Source organism: Carassius gibelio, chromosome B4, assembly GCF_023724105.1.
Source record: "Carassius gibelio isolate Cgi1373 ecotype wild population from Czech Republic chromosome B4, carGib1.2-hapl.c, whole genome shotgun sequence".
NCBI lineage: Eukaryota > Metazoa > Chordata > Actinopteri > Cypriniformes > Cyprinidae > Carassius > Carassius gibelio.
The window spans coordinates 20,050,713-20,071,592 of NC_068399.1; the positions used below are offsets into that span (position 1 = coordinate 20,050,713).

The following is a 20,880-nucleotide window of genomic DNA, read 5'->3' on the forward strand; positions in this document are numbered from 1 at the left end:
AACTTTGATTAGAGGGAGGATGCTTAGCAATTTCACAACAGCCTGCTTTGCCCATCATGTTCCTTTATACTTTTTTTGTCTGTGTGTGCATATCATCTCACTGTAGAGTATAATGTTAGTTCTTGTGACTTTGCTTAGTCTGAATTGGTCAATGCTATACAAACAATTAAAAAAAAGAAAAACAGACAAGACTCTGCAGTTCTGTTCTCTCTCTGTCTTGCCAGTCAGTGATAGCGTTTAACATGCAATGTGCACAGAGTGCTAGTAGCCACAGGACAACAGCTCAACACTCTCTCAGGCAGAGCTGCCATAAAGAAACAAACTGGTGTGTGCGATTGATCAGGAAATATAGGGATGACTTGTGCAGACTTTGGGGCACTTTGCCTCTTTAGCATTTCGAGATTAAAGGTAGATGGAAAAGTGGTGTGATTCAGCACAATCAATGTGGCAGCAGCACCCTTTTCCCTCTCTTTTTATGCATTTATGTTAGATATGCATGTAGTGAAGTGGTTGGTTGTGATATCAGGAATGAATTAATTATATTATAATGGTGTTATAAGACAAAAGGGAGTGAGAGGAAGAAAGAGGGAAATTATAAATTAATAAGAAAACAAACCTAGATCTAACGATCTTTGTAATGGGAAGATTCAGGTGAGGTTGACCGGTCTCTAGAGCAGCAATGTTGAAATAGAGAAACACAGGAAGTATCCGCCACAGTTACACAAGGGCTATATCAGATGATTTAATAAAGTTGTTAATTCTTATGGTGAGATGGGCTTGTTTGTGGATGTGTCCGGTTCAAGGGCAAACCTGAGTACCTAATTTGCATTCTTCTCTTTCTTTTGGCTCTCTCATGAATAAATCAGGGCGTTAAAACGGCTGCATTTACATCTCATTTTACACAATTGAGCAACTGGGTCTGACTGGTTTCACCATCACCATTAACACTGAGAAAATACTTGATATAATACCTAAATATATGGGGAACACTACATTCTGTTTATAGTCACAATAATGAAATAATTTTCAGAAGAGAAACCATTTAATGTCTTGCCAGCAGTGCTCTTCAGGTATTTACCAATACCGCAAAAAATTGTGTGCCTGCTGCACTTTTCAGTCAGGCTATGCTTTGGTCTGCTGCTCTCGATAGAAGCATGTGTATTGATGTAACATCCACAGCAAAATAAGCCTGACCATGTGATCATATGAGATATTTCGGCAGATGCTGTGTGCCTGGAGCTGTGGGGCTGAGGTGAGGAGCATCCAGCGGCGTCTCACAGTTCCGCTAGGCAGCACACTAATTGAGAAGTCGCTCAGGGGTTGAGCGCAGGGGGCTCGCTGCACTGCGCTCCCTATCCAAATCAAGCCCCTGTAAGTGGGGCTGACATGGACCAATCACCATCTGGAGGTTCCTACACTAAACCCCCACCACTTCCTGACTACCATGAAAGAATCTGCTGCAATCCTCCCCTTCTTTATCTCCATAAAAGGCTCATTACTAAGGTTGTGCAACTGAGGGTCTGAGGCCAAGCCTGTCCTTGCGAACTGCAGTGTAACTGTCGGCGAGTGGAGTTGACTGTCTTGTGAAGGTCTGTAGAGCTGCCAGTTATACGTAGGTGAAGACGGCAAGATATTCCAGAGTGGGAGAGGGTAACACATACAGAGCCCTAAAGCTAGCATTTCAGATAAGTTCTGAGGTTTAAGTTAGTGCTGTGGTGCTTTGTTCTGTTTGGTTGTTAAACTTGCATGTGAGAGAGACAGCGGTTGATGTTCAAGTTGGGTACTGAGAGGAATTGTGGTCTCTGCAAACTTATCACTGTAAAAAGGACTGATGCCTACAGTCTAAAGGTGTAAGCATAGTGGACAGGTCTGGAGAGAGGGAACTTGCTTGGACCAGGGACTTACAAAGCTGTGCTAAATAATTGGATGTTCAGAAAGTGCAAAGACGAGGAGTGGGATCTTGCACTTGAGAAGAAATCGTAAACTGGAGCTGTAGGTTTTATGAGATTGCGATGCAGACCAAATAGGGTTTACACCTAACAGCGAAGCACCAGCCAAAATAACTTTGAGCATGCTTCTGATCCTACAACAATATTGGCTGTATTTTTTACTCTGCACAATTCCTTGTGAATAGTTTAAAAGCTACCAGGCCATGCAGGGAGATGCTTCAGAGAAGTAAGGTTTATTTTTTTGGCCTCCCTCTCAGGACAGGGAATCCATTCCTCTCTTGTTTGCTGTACTGTTACTGTTGCTTTATCACAGGTAGATGAAGAGTTGGTTTTGGAGGAATTGCACTAGAAGGTTTGAAAATGAGCAGCAAGGCTTTCAAATGGCTGTGTTTTGAGCCAAGATGGCATATGGCTTCCAAGCGCACAACCCAGAAACAAAAGCCGATCGGTGTCTGCCAAAGCTCTGGGGGCAGTAGAGGGGCTTGCATATCTTGGCGCGTCAAGCCACAAGGCTGGTTATCACACTCTCGCATGCCGGCAGAGAAGAGATGCCAGCCAAGGACACAGTGGCACCACATCCCCGGCCACAGCTGTGCCAGGCAATGCTTCTTGTAAAAGAACACTGAACTGAACAAATTAAAATTTAATATTAGAAAAGACAGTTACACACCATACAGACCTAATAAACTCTTCTAAAAGCACACATCTCTTGCTTGCTAATGCTTAGTCAGGCCTGCTTAAAATGATATAGTTGATTTTCAAGATTTCCCCTCAACAGCAGATATAGTCTAATTCGTGGCCGATATTCTCCAGCTGCACTTCTGCTTAATCTGTAAATCCGAGTGGATCATGGACAACACTAGAAGCAGAGAGGAGCTCAAATGAGGTAATATATGCATGGAAATGACCTATGGCAATCCTCACAAAGAGGGGGCTGAGAAAGGTCAAATAGCCTCCAAACTGTGCTCAAGTTTAATTAAAAAGACAAAGACGAGTGGTAAATTCCATACGCTCAGCCCAGATTACGGTTTCTCGGTTAGGAGAGCCTAGGCCTGGGTTCTTTCAGGAAGCTCCCGGACCTCTTCTCAGACAGCCTTGCGCCATTTTCCCCATTCCTTTGATGTCAATACAGAGCATTTATTAAGGGCATAAAGGTTAATCTCTAAGGAGCAAGGATATCAAATGGTTGGGTTTGTAGGAAAAAGAAATCCACATAAATGTCTTCTGGAGAAAGTTAAGTTCAGGGTACAGAAGCGATCGTCCCATTGAGTCCAGTCAGCAGGTGCAGGATTTAACTCTGGCATTAAGCGACGGCTACAGTTTCTGAAAATTAATGTAACAACAAGTGCGCTGGGAAAAATGAAGCACCCATATGGTCGTAACGCCTGTGGAAGTGCTTTCGACAATGAGATGTATGACGACAACTATTTCAGGAAAGTCATCTCATCAAAAATGAAGCCCCATAAGGTAATAGTTTATTCAAGCCTAATATAACCTTGTTCAACTGCTTCAGGGACTTAAATAGACAGGGTAAAATGAGGGTAAGAATGTATTTAGGTCCAAATGTACTCGTTCATCCTGTGGAAACTTTTTTAAGAATATTTTTCTTCTACATAACTACAGTAATAATTGATTGAGGCTTGTCATGAAAGCTGTGCTTTCCCTGTTTCTGTTCTGTTCAAATCTTACAGAACTGTAGGCATATATAAAGAAAAAGCAGAAGAAATCAATACAGCTGAATGTGCAGGTACTGTTAGCGGTGGAAAACAGTTCCTCCAGCATTACAATAACAGATAATATCACACTCAGCAGGTAGTTGTGTTTTAAGGGCATGTGTTCCTCAGCTAGTAAGGTGTTTTTCCACGGCCGACCATTTTAGCTGTAACAGTCCTACACGGTAACACCTGCTACCGTGAATACAAAATAATGGCTTTCTGCAAACACATAGTATTTCAAAGCCATTGCTTTGTGATCGTCCATCTTGTGCGCGACTGTCCGGCCAATTTCACTCTTGGGACAAAGTAAACACGTTAATTTGCCAGGTGCAAGTTGAGATATACAGTAATACAACAACTCTAATAAAAAACTCCAGTGAAGCGAAGCACATTAAAATAAAATCACATTTATCGGTACAAAGCAATAAAACGAGGCACGTGGTAGACATTTAACTTCAGTGAACGGGCTCATTGTTTCACATGGAAACGGTGGCAGTCCGCAATAAAACTCATCTGAACCTGGGTGGCCCTTTTCTGATCAGCAAGTGGGGTCAAAGTGTACATTTAATCTAGCCTTGGCCTCATGGAGTCAGTCTACTTGTGGCACAGTTGACGCCATCCAACATTTTGCTTCCCATAAATCCACACAACAAATAGGACTTGAAAAACAGTCATCCCTCTTTCCCCTCCTTCTTCTCTCGGCTTATTACAAGGTTCCCATTCGCAGACTCATGAGTGCAGCAGTGCCTGGAAAAGGTAGGGTGGATTAGGTCTTTATAGTCCTCTCCCAGATTAGATGGAAATCATAACACAGACCAGTGTGCTGAACTCTGACCCCTCCAAAACCAATTTCATTTGGTGAGATTGGAGTGATGTAGCTGGATGTCTATGTGGTAGAGTGGAGAAAATTAAAGCGGGATTTGTAATGCATTCAAAGTGAGAGAGCACGGGAGAGGAGGTGAGCACAAATAAATTGCTGTCACTACCCTCCCACACACATCTCCGGCGCCCTGTTTCAGTTATAACATTCATTTTAATGGAAACTTGTTGGATTAGAGGTGGTGTAGGGAGATTGGAGGAACACTTATTTGGAATTGCTCTGACCACAACAATGCAGCTATGCAGAGAATGACAACATCCGCTATTTTAAAAAGAGCGAGTTTCTGCAAAGACAAAAAAATCTGTGCAGAACTAAGTTTATTTTACATGTCCCTTGAGCTACAGGTTAATTCACTGTAGCTCACCCATATATTTGAATTTTTCATATAATTAAAAAAATATATTTTACAATGCATCAAATTATATTATACTAAGAAGTATTATATTATATTATATTATATTATATTATATTATATTATATTATATTATATTATATTATATTATATAACTACTTAACACTGAGATAAGTAAATTATACATATTTACAAAATTTAGTGTGAACTAATTTTTATTATTATTTTTTTTTTTTAAGTTTACACCACAGAATCAGATGGTATGATGGGGGGGATGTGTGCCTGGAGGTGGAGGTGGGAAGGAAGACATTCAAACGCTGTCTTTGATCTGTCCTGTTCTAATAGATAGCTTCGTGCTCTGGCAAAAGGTATGCTTAACAGGGCCAGGTGGTGACATCTTAATTTTTCACGGCTGGAAACATGGCGGTGCCCTACTCCCCAATCGCTCCCATGCATTATTCCTGCCTTAAGCACTCATCCTCTGGGGAAGCAGGGAAGGGGGAGGGGGGTATTGTTTTACAAGGCGCCCAGCTGCGGCCTAGTTGCCTTGCCCTAGGTTCTTTTCAAGGAGTTGTCGTGGGTGACCCCCTCTGGCTGACAGTTATTAATAATAACGCGCAGCGGGGAATAGTTCACCTTGTGGCGATGGAGCGGCCGCTGCTGTTTAGAGGCTTGCTGTGCATTCTCCAGAGGCATGAATCATACAGGACACCATAGGGAACAAATAAAACAAACAGTGCAAGTGCGTAAAAAGATGTTGAAATTCTTTCTTACTAACTTTCGTGGGTCATTATTGTATTTGTAGTAGATTTATGATAGCTTGTGACTACGTTCTATTATTCTTCACAAACTCCTAGGAGCCTACATAGGTCTTTGAAAAGTACATTTTACATTTACATCTGCATTATTCTCATCGTTGTTTGAAAGAATCCCAATTTTTAAAGCAAATAATAAAGGAATAGTTCACCAAAAAAATATGACAGGGACTTTCATGCTTCAAATGGACGTAAACGTTTAATCGTAATTCCATGGAAAAAGGCAACTTGTGCATTCTTCTAAATTTCTCCTCATTTTTCACACATAAAAGAACATCATACAGGCTTTTGGGACCAAACAAACTTACTCTCGAGTGACAACAGTCACCTGGCCTGCATGAAAACTGGTCATCACAAGGTTTCAATCGCAGTATCAAAGACCGAAGCTCAGTAGAAAGGAACAGAAGACAGTGAGGGGCTGTCTAATGAGACGAGGGGGATAAGGAGGTAAAGTGTCCAGAGCCTCAACACCATTAAAATCTTCACCAAGAAGAAAGCTTTTTGTACACGCTGAGTGCTCCATTGTAACGAGTGCCGTTGAGACGGAGCGTTATCCGCGGCTGAGAGAAACGGCACACCCACTGAATCCACACCTCAAGTGCACCTCAAACACTAAGGGCCACTCCTGGAGTACCTCTCTCCTTCAAACCATCAATATTTCCTCTTTTGAAATCAGAGTTCATAAGGCAGCAAAGTCTTGTTGTCTGAAAATGATGGCAGGCTTAACCAAACTTTCCAGCAAGTACCGACAGAAGTCTGCAAAGGTTTTGACATTAAAAGTTGATGGTTAAAACTTTTGGAAATGTTACGCATCACCTTCACACATAATGGAGAATTGTTTTCTTGATTAATTGGGCTGTCTAGCTTTTCCAAAGCCATCAACAATTGAACTGGAGATGGACAAAATAATGCAAAAGCCACAATAAGACTTTAAAACAGTAATATACTATGAATATATAAAACAAAAATATGTGTTTCATGTCACAAAGGCATAATGACAAATGACAAAAAATACTAAGTCTTTCATTAGCTTTAAGAAAAAGCCATTCTTTTAACAGACAGATGAGGGAAAAACAATTACAACACAGGTGCACCCACAGAAAACAGCTTTATGTAGGGTGCAGTGTTTTCAAAAGCCGACCTTGCAAGCACGTCCCCCAGGGCCTAGAAATTTGTCAGCTAGAGATGGCACAGGCAACAAAACTAACACAGGATGCTCATAAAGAGTCTTAATGTTTTAAAACCAAACGACATGCGTTTGAAGTGTTGTGTAGCATTTTAATCACACTGATGTTCAGTATTTCAACATGAATAGTAAATTGTTCTTCTGTCAACGGTTTTGTTTTATGTGTGTCATTAAAGGATTTTACATTAATACAGATCTTTATTCAAAGAGCATATTTCACCTTTGTTTCTTTTTCTTTCTTTTTTTACTGTAGATGAGAAACAGTCGTCATGCTTATTGGATTTCAAAACAACATTTAATATATTATCTGAAAGAAAAAAAGAAAAAACTTTGCTGATCTATGCTAAAAGGTGTAGTTAGCTCATTCCAAGTAGTTGTCACTACTTCGCCATCTCAATTTTTAGTTAAATAAACATTAACATTACCTCAAGGACACCAAGCCATTTCAGTATATTCATTTATCATACTTTGAAACATCCTCTAAATGTAAATTAAAGCTAACCTTTTTAAAAAAAAGTAGATATTGAAAAGTAGCTAATTCTAAACTTTAACATAAAAAATAAAATCACCTGAGAGTTTATGATCAGAGTGCGGTTTATATAGCACAAAGACATCACAGATCTCATTTAAGGATAAACCTGAATAAGTAAATGTTTACTAAAAACACTTATCTATACAAATGAGTCAAAAACATGCTGACGAATAGTGGACTTCAACTAGATATTTCATTAAATAAATTATTATTATTATTCTATTTTTTTAATATACCGTGAACTGAACAAACAAAATGATTCACTAAAGTAAAATGGATTTTTTTTTTCCCTCAGCACTATAAATTGTTGGAACAAACTGATTCATATCAGAGTTGGTATGAGACAGAATACAGGCCACTGGTTTGTGTGCATTACAAAAACTAGCAATGTACCATTTAACCGTGCTACATAGCTACTTATGTAAAAGTTACTAAAAAAGCTTCAGTATTTCGTCAAGTCCTAAACTACTGTCAGAGTAGTTACTTCCCAACACCGATTCTGACTGTAGAAACACAAAATGAAATGTTAGCCATGCTCTGTTTTAGCATTCTGTGTTTGCCAGAACCAAAATTCTGCTCAACGCCCTTCAGAGACACAGAGCACTGCACTGTTGGTGAACATCTGCACTGGTCATTAGAACAAGAGATGGCCTCAATCTTTCAGCTAGCTTCAAAACGACTGAGGAAAACACAAGACAAAGTACACGGGGCTGCACTGGGCTAGTCCCGCCAGAGAGACCAGCCTAACCTTTTACAGACAACACAGCTGCAACTTTGTTACTTCAGTGTCACGTCAGCCCACAAGAAATGCGTTTATATTTGAGAATAATTGCTCTTATCAGCTGAGGGCGTAAACTAGAGCACTGGAGAACTAGAGAACTTCTGAACTAAGACGTTCTTCATTTCTGACCTTTTCCAAATTACAAGGAGAGTGTTAGCTTAGGTTAGCTGAGGTAAAAAAAATGAGCATTGCACACCTGCACAGCACCCAAAACATAGATTAGACTAAAATAGCTGATTGGACACATACTGCGAATTTTCTAATAATTTGTCTCTGTCTCCTTAGGTGGTGACTCTTTGGATTTCTCTGTGGCAGAGACCCAAGTATGTAGCTTCTCATGTTTTCAAGGGCGCTTGTAGGCAAACTTCACTTCGCATGGTGGCAAAGAGCAGCGATTACATCCGAGGTATGCTATTTTTTTCTTTTAGAATGTTTAAGCCACCTGCAGTTTTTAATACAGCCACTTTATCTTAACACCATCCTTTCGTTACAAGATGTGCATCCTGAAATCATCATTTCATCAAGCAGCTAGATAATTACAATCTTTATCTCTTAAGTGTGCGACCGAAATGAATTACAAAACCAATTCCGTTGAGCTCAATTTGCCAAAGTCCCTGACTTCAAAGATTACTCACATTTTGTTGACCTACAGATAAACATATGGCACATCCATAAATGCATACAATCTACGGTGTGATTCCAGATGCAAATACTGTACGAAAAAGGGAAAGATACATTTTTATGGTTCATTTCCAAAAGTTTACACAGCACAAGGTAGACAGGCACCACAAAGTGGTTTCTGAATGAGGGGCGAAAGGGGGAAAAAATACAAGTTATTACAACCAAACCATGCTTTACATGTTGGTTATCTTTCACCGATAGCCAGCTTTCCATAACGGTAATAAATCCAGTCATGTTGACTGCTCTGTGAGTTTGCTTGCATTTACAATCTTAGTAAAACCACTGTAGAGGAAAATTGAAGTTGGATTAAAAAAAAAATGAATGAATAGATAGATAAATAAATAAGTGGTCACCCTGTGCTGTCTTTAAAATGGATGCCTGAAATTTACAGTTTTCCATTAACTGATGCCTAACAGCTTCTCTCTCCCTGCTTGCATCCTGGGCTTTCCTGTCTGTAACTACTTTCTGGCAGGGTTCATTTTTGCCCGTTTCTCAACTTAAATGTGTCCGTTGCTTTTTTGTCTGCTGCTTTTAACTTTATCGCTCCCCGCTATGAAATGTAACCGCATTGGCATAAACATTGGCACGCCGGTTATTACCTTTATCATCAATAGAGATGTCTGCACGGTATCAAAAGAATCATTTGTTGTGGATATGACAGGCCAATACCATTTACCCATACTTTGAGAGCAATACGAGCATCGTGCTTTCCATCAATAATTACCTTCTCGATGCTTTGAATATGAATCGAATGATATCCTTTCCCCAGACCTAAACGATTTCTGCCTCTCCCTTCGACTACAAAAAAACCCCACATCATATTTGATAATACGTACTAAGGGAGACAGGTCCGGGAAGGCATAAATCTTTTTTTTTTTTTTTCTTATTTAATTTGTTTTTGTGTGTGTTGCGATAGGGATTATTATTTCTCAGCTGGTGGGATCACATCGCTCATGGTTGTAGACCCCTGAAGAATTCTATTAACCCTGGTTATGTCAGCCTTAATAACATGCCACACTGCTAAACAGGACTGGATTGATTCTGTGCGGACGTGGGGGTGGGGAATCTTGTATAATAAATCCAAGCATAATTTACTCGGAATAAGAACGGGCGAAATAGAGCACAGAACAAAGAGGAAGGGATTAAGTCTATCTCTTATCTCGCCAGCACTAACTTAAGAAAATAAATAAGGAAACGATCCAATCGAGAGGAGTGCGTCAGAGCGCTTTGTGGGATTGCCGATTGATTGGCTCGTCAATGGAGGCTGCTTTTCTTTTGTTGTGTTGCAGATGTGATTTGAGGAACTGGGAGCGTGCCACGCTCGCCCCTGATTTGCTGCTGGCGAGGAGACGTTGAGCTGGAGGCACGGGAAGACCGCTCATGTGATGGCTAGAATCGAATCAATTCAGTCACCTTGAACTTTGAAGATGAAAGAATCACATGGGCACAGTTGGCCTCTCTCTTCCCTCACTAGCAGTTAAAAGAGATATAACAGAACATGCACATGCACAAGAACCTTATCAGTCGCATCTGGTACAAACCGTCACCATCTCACGAAGACGGATCTATGCGTCTCCTAATGACACATCTGGTGCCATCTATCTCGTCGCCGCTGTTGTTTGAGGCACAAACATGTGAGCGTCGTTACGAATGAAGATGCAGTTTAGCAGGGCACAGTCAATGAGGCTTACTGCGAGATGGTAATCTCAGCCTTCCTCTGGCCCTCTGGCGATGCTTTACAGTCGCGTTTCCCCAAAGCCTGCGCCTAATGGAGACTCTCTCATCGCCCATGCCAAAATGAAATGAACTGCGCCATTTCAAAGCGCCTCCTGCCTACTGTAGCTTCTAGCATGCTCACAAAGCCGTGACTCCCTGGAGCGTCCCGTTGAGCATTTATATCATTTCATATACAAACACACATGTGTACGTGGGTTTATTAACACGAAAAAAGTTGCATGGTACATTTTATGACATAATTATATTCCTTTTTTGAAAATGACGTAACAGTGCTCACTATTGATTTCAATGCGTTAATCCTTAAAGTTTATGGAGATTCAGAGAATATCCTAGTCACATGATTGTCTTATATTAAGTTTTTGCACTAGTGACGTCATATGGGTAAAACAAACAGTAGTGATGCTAATGTAAGACCAAAAATGGATTAAAAAAAGTTAAATGATATATTGGTCATTATTTTTATATTTTATATAACATTAATATTTATGTATTATTATTTAATTAGATATTAAAAATTATTCACAATAAAATTGAAAAAAAAAATCATATATTTGTTTATGCAATTTAGCCAATCAAAGGTTAAATAACTCTTCAGACAGTCCATGAAAAACAAGCTCAAAATGTTTTAGATTTCAATTTGATAGTCATTAATTCTGGAGAATGCTTTTTGCAGAATATCATCCTTTGCTGGTTGCTTAGAAGTTTTAGTGATGCCAGGAGGAGCCAGATATATGCATCTAAAATATGTCTTTATTTTCTGGCTTTAAATTGCAACAAAGTTTGATTGCATATGTTTATGTTTTTCTCCATATCATGCAATCCTACAAGAAAGCAGCTTAAGTACTCCTTCCAATTTAATCATTAAGAGAAAACAAGAATATTTTTAGGGGTACCCAGATGACAGATATTGGAGTCTATATTTGTCCGTATGCCAAAAATCCATACTTGCAGACTTGTTGCTTAAAAACTGATGCATGCTGGGCACACCGATAGAAAAGCGAGAAACTGAGAGGTTGGGTTTCTAAGGAAACCCTTCCATCCGTGGACAAAGGTAAGCTGATTGAACAAGAACCAGGGTGGTCTCTTGCTAAACAATGCCCCTCTATCAAGCCTCAGTGTGTTGATTGGATCCAACAAGTGAATCCATTGAAAACTCACAGAAATGGCAGCAGTTTATAGGCTCATAAAGATCCCCTTTGAGCTCCTTTTCTATTATGAAGAGCAAAGGATATCTAACAGCATGGGAGAACTCTGGGCGTTAAGGGCAGCCATTAAAGTCAGTGTTAACAGCAATATGGCTTTTTGTGGCACTTGCTTTGTTTGGGATTTGACGCAGGGCCCTTAGAGAGTTCTCTTTTCCGTGTGGTACAGATTTAGCTGTTTTTAGTGACGTCTTATAACTTGCGATCTGTAGTGTCTAGAGTGCGTGTTACGACACAAATAACATGTTTTTCCTCTTACCGTAGATAGTCCCTCCGACAGAGGATGAGGTTGGCTTTGGTGTACAGCGTGGAGCCCACCTCGCCGAGTCGGCAGTCGCAGCAGGCGCACTTGAGGCAGTCTTCATGCCAGTACTTGTCCAAGGCCTTCAGCAGGTAGCGGTCCTTGATTTTCCGGTTGCAGCCGGCACAGCCCTTTGGCTTGGTGTCCGGCTGGACAGAGAGCATTTGTATACCTGCGAAGACAGGCGACAAGGGGCGACACGAGGGTGAGAACATGGTTCCTGGTGACTTTTGACAGTCAGTCATGTGCTGTGTTTTTCAGTCAAGAGATGAACACACACTTTTTGGTCAACAAAAACAAGAAGCCAATGTAGCTAACATCCTCCCCTTCCCCCCGCTTTAGGGGAGGGGCCAAAGCTTGCACCCCGGAGCAGGCATTGTGTAGCCCTTTACAGGGCGTGAAAGGGCTTTGTTGGGTAGAGAGGGAACAATGTGGGCTCATGCTGAAGGCCTGTAATTAGTATTCTCCTTCCATACAGAGGAGAGTAAGCTGTACCCCGCTCCCCCCACGCTACCGCTCTGGCCACTCTTTTTACTTGTCCCAGTCCAAAAAGTTTTTGTCCTACATTTTTACAAGTGCGTCTGATTCTGCCCCATTGTCCTGCCACTGAAACAGTCCCCATTTCTCACCTTGTGCAGGAGAAGCTGTCAAAGCCATAGATTCCACCTAAAGTATATGCTGCTCTTGGAGGCGGGTGAGAAATTCTGAACTTTAAATGAGAGGGTCACCGAGAGATTTCTCAACTGTGGTAAATTGAGTGTCTCTGTCTGAATTGAGGACCTCCCTCAGGATAGTTATAATGCGCTGGTCGCCGCGATGCGTTGTCTTGGCAATCTCGCTGAAATACATTCATAGAGGAATATGAGATTAAAAAGCCTTGTTTGGACTGCATGAATCTGTCCTGACAAGAAAAGTTTGTGAAACATTTGGTATAACATTCCAAATGACATAATTCTGGCATTATAAATCACCCTTACATCATTAGAAACTTGTTTAATTGTATTAATAAAACGCAATGAAATTTAATTGAGACTTTTGCATTTTATAGAAGAAAGAAAGTCATACATGTATCAGAACAACATAACGGTGAAAAAAATAATGTTAGAATTTATTTTGGGGTGTGCTATCCCTTTAAATAGTCGTGCATGTCAACACATTTGGAGACCATTAAGACTCTACCCTACCTAACAGCTAGAGAGAGTTTGCCGTTTTCTTTTTTTTAACATGTGGCCTTGACGATAATTACTTTCAAAAATGATTTGCCAAAAGCGTGGCAGTTGGCCCTCACAGAAAATAAACAAGACAGTGCACCAATTAGTAAGACTGAGGACAGGTGTGAAATTGTTTCAATTCAACTGAGCATTACAATGCAGGGAAAGGAACAGCAGGTAGCCGATCCCTCTAGGGTCATAATTATAGCCTAGAGCAAATATCTGATGCAGTACCATCGGCTTAGACTGTGAACAACTTCTTTCTGCTGTAGGACCATGCTCGTTAAGATGTAGGAACATTCAATGAAAACGAGACAAGGGATAATGATGATTCCTTCAACCTCACTGGCGTTTTTATGATGCTTTATTTTGAGTTTATTCAAAGGAGTGGGCTTGGTGAGGGGAAAACAGCAAGGAAGCACATCAGACAGGTAGCACCGCCGCACTGTTTGTCCCATTGTGCTTAAACGGTTGAGCTTTTAATTGGCTGGATTGGACTGTAAAAGCAGCACACGGCTGATTTCCTCTGCTATGTGTTCTTGTTCTGTCCCACTCATCCGCACCGTCCCAGCTCGCCTGGTTAACAAAACAAAGTCACCGCCTCTCATTAACAAGCCAAATAAGTAGTTTGGACTCCCGTTGCCCTCAGTCTGCAATAATGGTTAGTCCTAAATGAATCGATTGTGGCACAAACTGACTAGCCCTTCTATTCACAGGCTTGGATTACCAATTTTTTTTTTTTTTTTTTTTTTTTCTAATGGGAAGGTGGGCTGTTCATGCCCTTATTGATTTTCCTATATCAAAAAATTAATCTAAAACACTGAAATGGGGCCTGGGTAGCCATTTTTTTTCTACAATTACAGAAACCAAGTGATTTGGTAACTATTTTCAACTGATGTAGAACACTCTATTAAACAACTCTGATAGTGTTTCCTGCACGTCTGTTCTTTGAAGCACGACAACTTTAGTCTGATTTCTGATCGGATGACTCTTAACTGGCTCTCTTTAGTCTTTCAGAATTATACAGCCAGACCAGTGTAGTTCGACTGCATAAAGAATGACTCTTCTGACCGGTTCTTTTAGTGAATCAAAAACATACAGTTCTACAGCTCGAATCCCGAGCCAGTGACTATGAATCGACTCTTTTTAGTGAATCAAATGCATGCAGCCTGAACAATGTAACACGAGTCGTGAACTGATGACTCTTTTGAGCTGGTTCTTTTTTTTTTTAGCGATTCAAACATACTTTTTTACCAGTCGGAGCTGTTACAGAATTAATCTGACACTTGATTGAACCGCAAAAATGTCTTTTGTCATATTCGACTCTAAATGAGTCACAAACTGTCACTGCGTTATGTTATAATTAACTGACTGAATAACATGAGATGAGCACTTTAAGATACACGAGTCAGCAGGCATATTTTATGAAATAAATGAATGCTTAATGAATTAGGTCACCACATTTTTGTTTAACATTTTCACTTATAGGACCAATGATGAGACTGTATCTAATCCGCCTCTGAAAAGTCTACAAGTCATTACGTCAAACTAAACATATTTTGGAAGAACTGAATTAAATCGATGTCTTATTTGCTATATCGGTGCTGATGAAATCTGAAATTATCTCATGATTTGCAAATAGATTGCTGAGAGCAGTAAATGCAATACGAATCATTTTCTCTCGGAATATTTCCTCCTCAAGAGTAGCCTACTACAAGAATCATTAATGGAACCGTTACAGAACCGAAATCATTGCCCGTAGTCTAATTCGCAACCAAAATCGTTAAATTCTCATCCAGTCTGGGACACGGGCGCCTTTTTTTGTCTTTCCTCTCTCACTCAGATCTTTCATTATGTCCTGTTCTCACAGTGATACGATGCTCTTTGTGCGCTTCACTGTTCAGATACTGATGGAGAAATTTTAGGCGAGACTTGGCAAACACCGAGCGCAAAGTACCAATTCGATTTCACATCACAGCTGCGCGAGCCGGAGATGCTGACATTTCACCCTCTTATCAGTTTAATTACTGTTGCCATGGCAGCCTAGTGCACTGAAAAGGCCAATAAGATTTGCAGCTCGCAAAAGCGACCAAATGAAACCGTTAACGCGTTAGAAACGGTGATAGGCAACGGCACATCATATTAAACGTTATACACAATTATCTAAGCAAACCACGACAATTCACACGGGTTAAATGAGGAAAACGCGTCGCTTTGGTAAAATGCAGCTATGAGGTTAGGCAAAACTGCCGCTGTGTGCATAGAAACATCCCAAGTACCCATCCACACATTTAAACACATCACCCTCGCGTTGATAGGATGCAAAACGCAGGTCTTACCGAAACTTTTCTCCCTTTTCTGCATTGGTTGACTCGCGTCGGCTCCCAGAAACACCATGCAACAAGACGAGGCGCGAGCCAAAGATGCGCGTAAAGTGAGCAGCTGTATGCGCGCGAGGGTGCTTCGCTTTTGTTACAAGTAACAATCCACCTCGCTCCGCCAGAAAAGAGTGAAAACGACGAAAACACCAATCAACAAAACACGGGAGGGAGAAAGACAGAGAGAGCGAGCCGCTATCGCTCAGCGCCACACGCTGTTAAGACTCCGTTTGTCACAACAGTGCTCGACTATGAAATTAGATCGACCAGCAGCCGTGGCGAGGCAAGTGGCGGCGAACAAATGACAGCAGATGACAAAGGCATATGCTTTACCCCTTCGCGCTCGCCGTAATCTTATAATCCTATCGTGCCTCTCGCTATTCGCCTATTTCAGTGCGCGTACAAAAAGGCACCAAGTTGGATGTATACAAAAGACAACATACAGGAACTCTCACATACTAAAACGAAATGATGCATGCCATATTTTTAGAATATAAACACGAATAATACCAACAACTTCTACAGTCTTTTTAAAGCTTTAAAACTGCTCTTAATTGTCTTGTTTTGGAATGCACAAACTTTAATGCACATAAAGTGTGTATATTATTATACATGCACATCCACTATTTGCAGTGCTGTTTATGTGCCCTCTTATTGCGTTAATAGCTACTGTTTGCAATTTATATCAGTCGTTATTTACTGCTGTGCACACAGCTTTGTTATGCATTGTAGTTTACTAAAGAAACATCGTTTTTTTCATTGCTCTGCAGTGTGCAGAAATGACAAGCTGACTTTGCATGATCAGTTTATCTGAAATAATTTGAATCACATGCACAAATCATGCGTCTACGTGAGGCATGCGAGACCGAATTTTGTATTAAACATCAAAGGCTTCTAAAAGCATCCTCGGTTGGTTAAGCGATTCGTTTCGCAGTGCAGTTTAGAACTAAACGAATTAGAGCAAATCCGTTCGGAAAAGACAATTAAAGCACAACTCACTCACCTTCTTGACCAAGTTATGCAGAAGGTTAACTTAGGATAGAGCACCGACTCCAACTCAATATTCCTCGGAGCAAAAAAAGTTCACGAATCTGACATTGCACCGCGGATAAGAGTGATCTTCAGGTTGAAAATAATGAGGTCCACATGGATCATCTACGAGTAGTAGTTCGCACCAAAAGCTACAGGTGTTCTCGTCATGTATTGAGTATTCTGAGAAAGCTCACAACAACTTGCCCATCTGTGAGTGAGGAACGAGGAATAGTGAAGCCTAGCTTTATTATCTTCAAACCCAATCCCTCACCAGTGAGACATTACACGAGGAGGAAAAGGTCATTCGGTTATTACCGACAGCCGGAGTAACGGAGCGCGCGCTCGCTAACACAAACTTGATGCTCACCTCTCTGAGACGCGCGCGCAAACATGCTATGAGCTCTGTACTACACGTTTAGACTCGCCCTCTCTCTCTTTGTTTTAGCAGCTAGGCAACAATTTATTGGTGCTACTTAGTGTTCTATACCAGAACCGGTCTGATTCATAAAACTCACAAAATAATGTATATGCATACATTATGTCATTTTGGCTACAGGTGTTTGTGCACTTGCATCTATTTAAAAGTAATTATATTAGTACTTATGAATGAAGGCAAATACACTCTGAAAAACATAGATTCCAGTTAGAACAAAAAAGGCTTTCAAACCCTGATGCCTTATAAGTTTCACAAATAACTTTTTTTTTTATCTTAAAGAGATCTACATAATGAGTTTTACAGAGCCAAAGCCAGTATGCTGATATGGAGAACATATCATAAACAAATATATATATAAATCTTTTAATCTATCAAAAATAAAAACATAAGAATCCTATATGGTAAAAAAAAATGGTACTTGAAAATGAGCATCAATAAAAAAATAAAATAATAATCTCTCAAAAAGCATATAAATAAAATGACATGTTCTTTGCTGATAAGATGCATAATAAATCACTAAGGTACATTTCCTTTTTAGAGTGTAAGAAAATGCAGACTGCATGACAGCATATGCACTTGATTAAGTACAGCACCTGTAAGAACATCAGGTGCAGATCCGTTTTTAAATCCAGCAATATTTTGGTCTATTATTAAATCAACATACCTAATTCATTCCATATTTAAGTGATTCATTTAGTAATACTTCATAGACTATGTTGGTTCAGAGAAGCTTTAATTGATTTAGAATCGTTGATATAATAAAACACTGTCTGCTATCAATTTGGCTCAAGCAGCAAACCATAAATGTGTTTCTTTTGAACTCATATTACACTGGGTATCATTAAGTATTAACAATATTGTTAGTCTCTTAAAAAACAAGTGTAGGTGTAAGATAAACTCACCAAGTAGTGTACTTTACACACACATTATACGCTATTTTGATTAATACCTAAATCTTTCCAGGTAACCCCAATACCATTTAAGTGGCCTTGATGTCAGTGTACTTCTAATTGGGAAACACAAAAAGTGGAAACAACAATAAAGAGAAGAGCTGTAAAAAGATTGTCTTGCCGGCTGTGTCCTCTATATTCACACATTTAAAAATACCCTTTTTAAGTAAAAAAAAAAGAAAAAAAAAAAAAGCATTCTCTTGTATGAAAGCATTATAGCTATTGGTTTGTCTTCAGTCATTTAGGCCTAAATTAAGTCATATTACCCCAGGACACACAATGATCATTTTCCATTATTGATCAGAAACTTTCACGCTTCATGTATGTGATCGTTGTGGACCTGCAAAATCTGCAAAGGCCATGAATATAAAGACAAAATGTGTTCCTGTAGCTCAAGTGGTAGAGCATTGCGTTAGGAAGCGCAAGGTTTGGGGTTCGATTCCCAGGGTAAAAATTGTTAGCCTGAATGCTCTCTGAGTCGCTTTGGATAAAGGCGTCTGCTAAATGCATAATTTGTTTTTTATAATTAAAATGTGTGTGTGTGAGAGAGAGAGTAATAATTTTCAGTTTTTTTCCCAATCTGTGTTTCTAAAGCTATTCCTCGCCCATTGGTTACACCTGTTCACTCTAATTAGCACTGCTTGATGCCCATGTTGCCGAGCTAGGGTGAATCACAGGCCTTCAGTGCCACCTACCCTCCCACCCCACACGCATACACACAGTGAAAGAGAAAAAGAAACATGATCACACAATCACTGTAGAGTTTATTTTCTGTCATGGCCCAAAAGTAGTCATTTATCGTCAGCCCAGTTTGGAAGTGACTTAACCGAGAATGTGGAGACGGAGAACTGATGGTAACAGAGTTGGGTAGTGGTAAGATTGTGGCCCCATGCCAATCACTCTCTGCCTAAAATACAGCAGTAATGAGATGGGTCATAAAATGCTCCTCGCTTCCATTATGAGTGATGAGATGCATTAAAGCTGACAGGGTATTACCTGCCAGTAATTAGGTTTTGTCATGGATTGAATTATTTCAAAGCGGCTATCTTCGTAATCATGCAATTTGCGGGGGAGACGCTTTAAGCTGAGTAAAAGGGAGATGGAGAGAGAGAGTGGGGGACGCTGTAACCCCTTCTTCTTTCTCTATCCTCCCGCCACCACTTCATCACCACATTATCACGTCAATTATTCACCGAAGATATCTGAATTATTGGGGGTGATGAGCTAGAGAGTGCCATCACCAGACTGTGCCGAGCGAGGTGAACGCAGCAGTCCGTCACGTTACGTGACGCTCGCACGAAACAGTCCAGCACGCAGCCCGCATGGCGAGAAGTGCGCGCAGTCTTGGCGAACGGACGTCGTTAAAATGAAGAGCTGCTTATTATTTCACCTCTTTCTCTCTCTCTCTCTCTCTCTCTCGCTCACCCCCACCCCCCTCTCTCTCTCTCTTTCACACACAGACTTGCGATGTAACATCAGCAAAGAGAGGGATATCCAACAGACGACCACCCCACTTCATCCGAGGAATGAAGGTTCGTTTTTTGTGGTAGAAATGAAAGCGGGAGTTTAATTACCGGGCTTCACAAGGGGAGAAATCTTTTTTTCGTGGAGGATTGGAGTCAAAAAAGATATTTCCTGGTACTCTTACCCTCGTTTAAGCCTCCTTTGAGCATCTCCAGCGACCATTCATTTCACGGAAGCTTCAACTTAATCCCAGTTTTAAACCGCTGCTATTAACGTACAGAGAATCTAATGCTTTCACACACCCACCACAGTCACTCACCGATTCTAACTCTCAGCTTCCTTATTTAGGAGAGAAACCGTCAAAGTAGTTGGCAATTATCCCGAGATCCTTTATACTAACAACCTTAATTAGAACAAAAGACCATCACTAATTAGTTCTGGTTTAGGATCAAACGAAAACACTGCATGAGCAATTGTTTCCAAGCTTCTTAAATAGGCTGCAGATCAGACTATATTTGAGGAGGAAAAAAAGATCTGATTGAAAGATACTGTACCGAGGAAAAGTTGCTGATTAAGACGAGATGGTAGCTCAAATATAGCTGCTTCCCTTGTCAAGATCCAGGCGAGCGGGTTAAAAACACGCAGCCCGACTCGGTGCAACTCCTCCTAGCTCCCGCTCTAAAAAGATTCCCAAAAAAAGGGATTATGGGATTATGGGATTATTTAAAAAGATTTATGGCCCGGTAATTAGATCCCCAACCTCCAGTTCTCCACATTCACCCTTCTAACATTCCGAAATATCAAAGTATCTCTTTCTCTCAAAGCAAACCCTCCTGCCTCCCCCACCACCTAACCTTCGTGTCTCCACCTCCTTTGCTCCCTCCCCTCCCTAAGACTCCATTCCTCTGACAGTATTGACAGTCAGATCTGCTAACCTTTGTAGTGAAGCCAGACTTAGTAGTGCACTCACTCCAATTGACAGAGCTCAGTCTAGCTTTTTTCCCTCTCGTTTTTTGCACTCTCTCTCTCTCTCTGGTTCTCCTTTTCTCTCCCTGCTGAAATACCCAGGGAAAGAGTGAAGGATGGAGCATGAGACACATACGGAGGGGGGAGACAGATGGATAAAAACAAGTTTGCACTTTTTGATAAAAGGTTGTAATGATAATATCTGTCAGGGGAGGATCTCTTTTTTTGCACAATGCATTTTTTTATCTTTAATAATTCCTCTGATGGTGAACGTGAGTGCAGGAGGAAGAGGCAGGTGGTGGTGTGAATGGT

General features: G+C 40.6%; 1 protein-coding gene across 5 annotated transcripts in view; it reads right to left on the reverse strand.

The window, feature by feature from the left end:
• Positions 1 to 20,294, reverse strand: part of lmo3 (LIM domain only 3) — a 43,985-nt gene extending 23,691 nt beyond the window's left edge. Inside the window, exons 1-2 of one of the 5 annotated variants that reach the window (XM_052554026.1) lie at positions 20,157 to 20,294; positions 12,090 to 12,303 (exon numbers count right to left, since the gene is read on the reverse strand). In XM_052554026.1, the coding sequence (XP_052409986.1) occupies positions 12,090 to 12,295 (206 nt within the window). In that variant the 5' untranslated portion in view covers positions 12,296 to 12,303; positions 20,157 to 20,294. Of the gene's footprint in view, positions 1 to 12,089; positions 12,304 to 12,760; positions 12,981 to 15,681; positions 16,093 to 16,723; positions 17,130 to 19,786; positions 20,105 to 20,156 lie in introns of those variants that run through there. The other 4 variants (XM_052554024.1, XM_052554025.1, XM_052554022.1 and 1 more) reach the window with 4 other exon arrangements.
• Between the last annotated feature and the right edge of the window lie 586 nt (positions 20,295 to 20,880).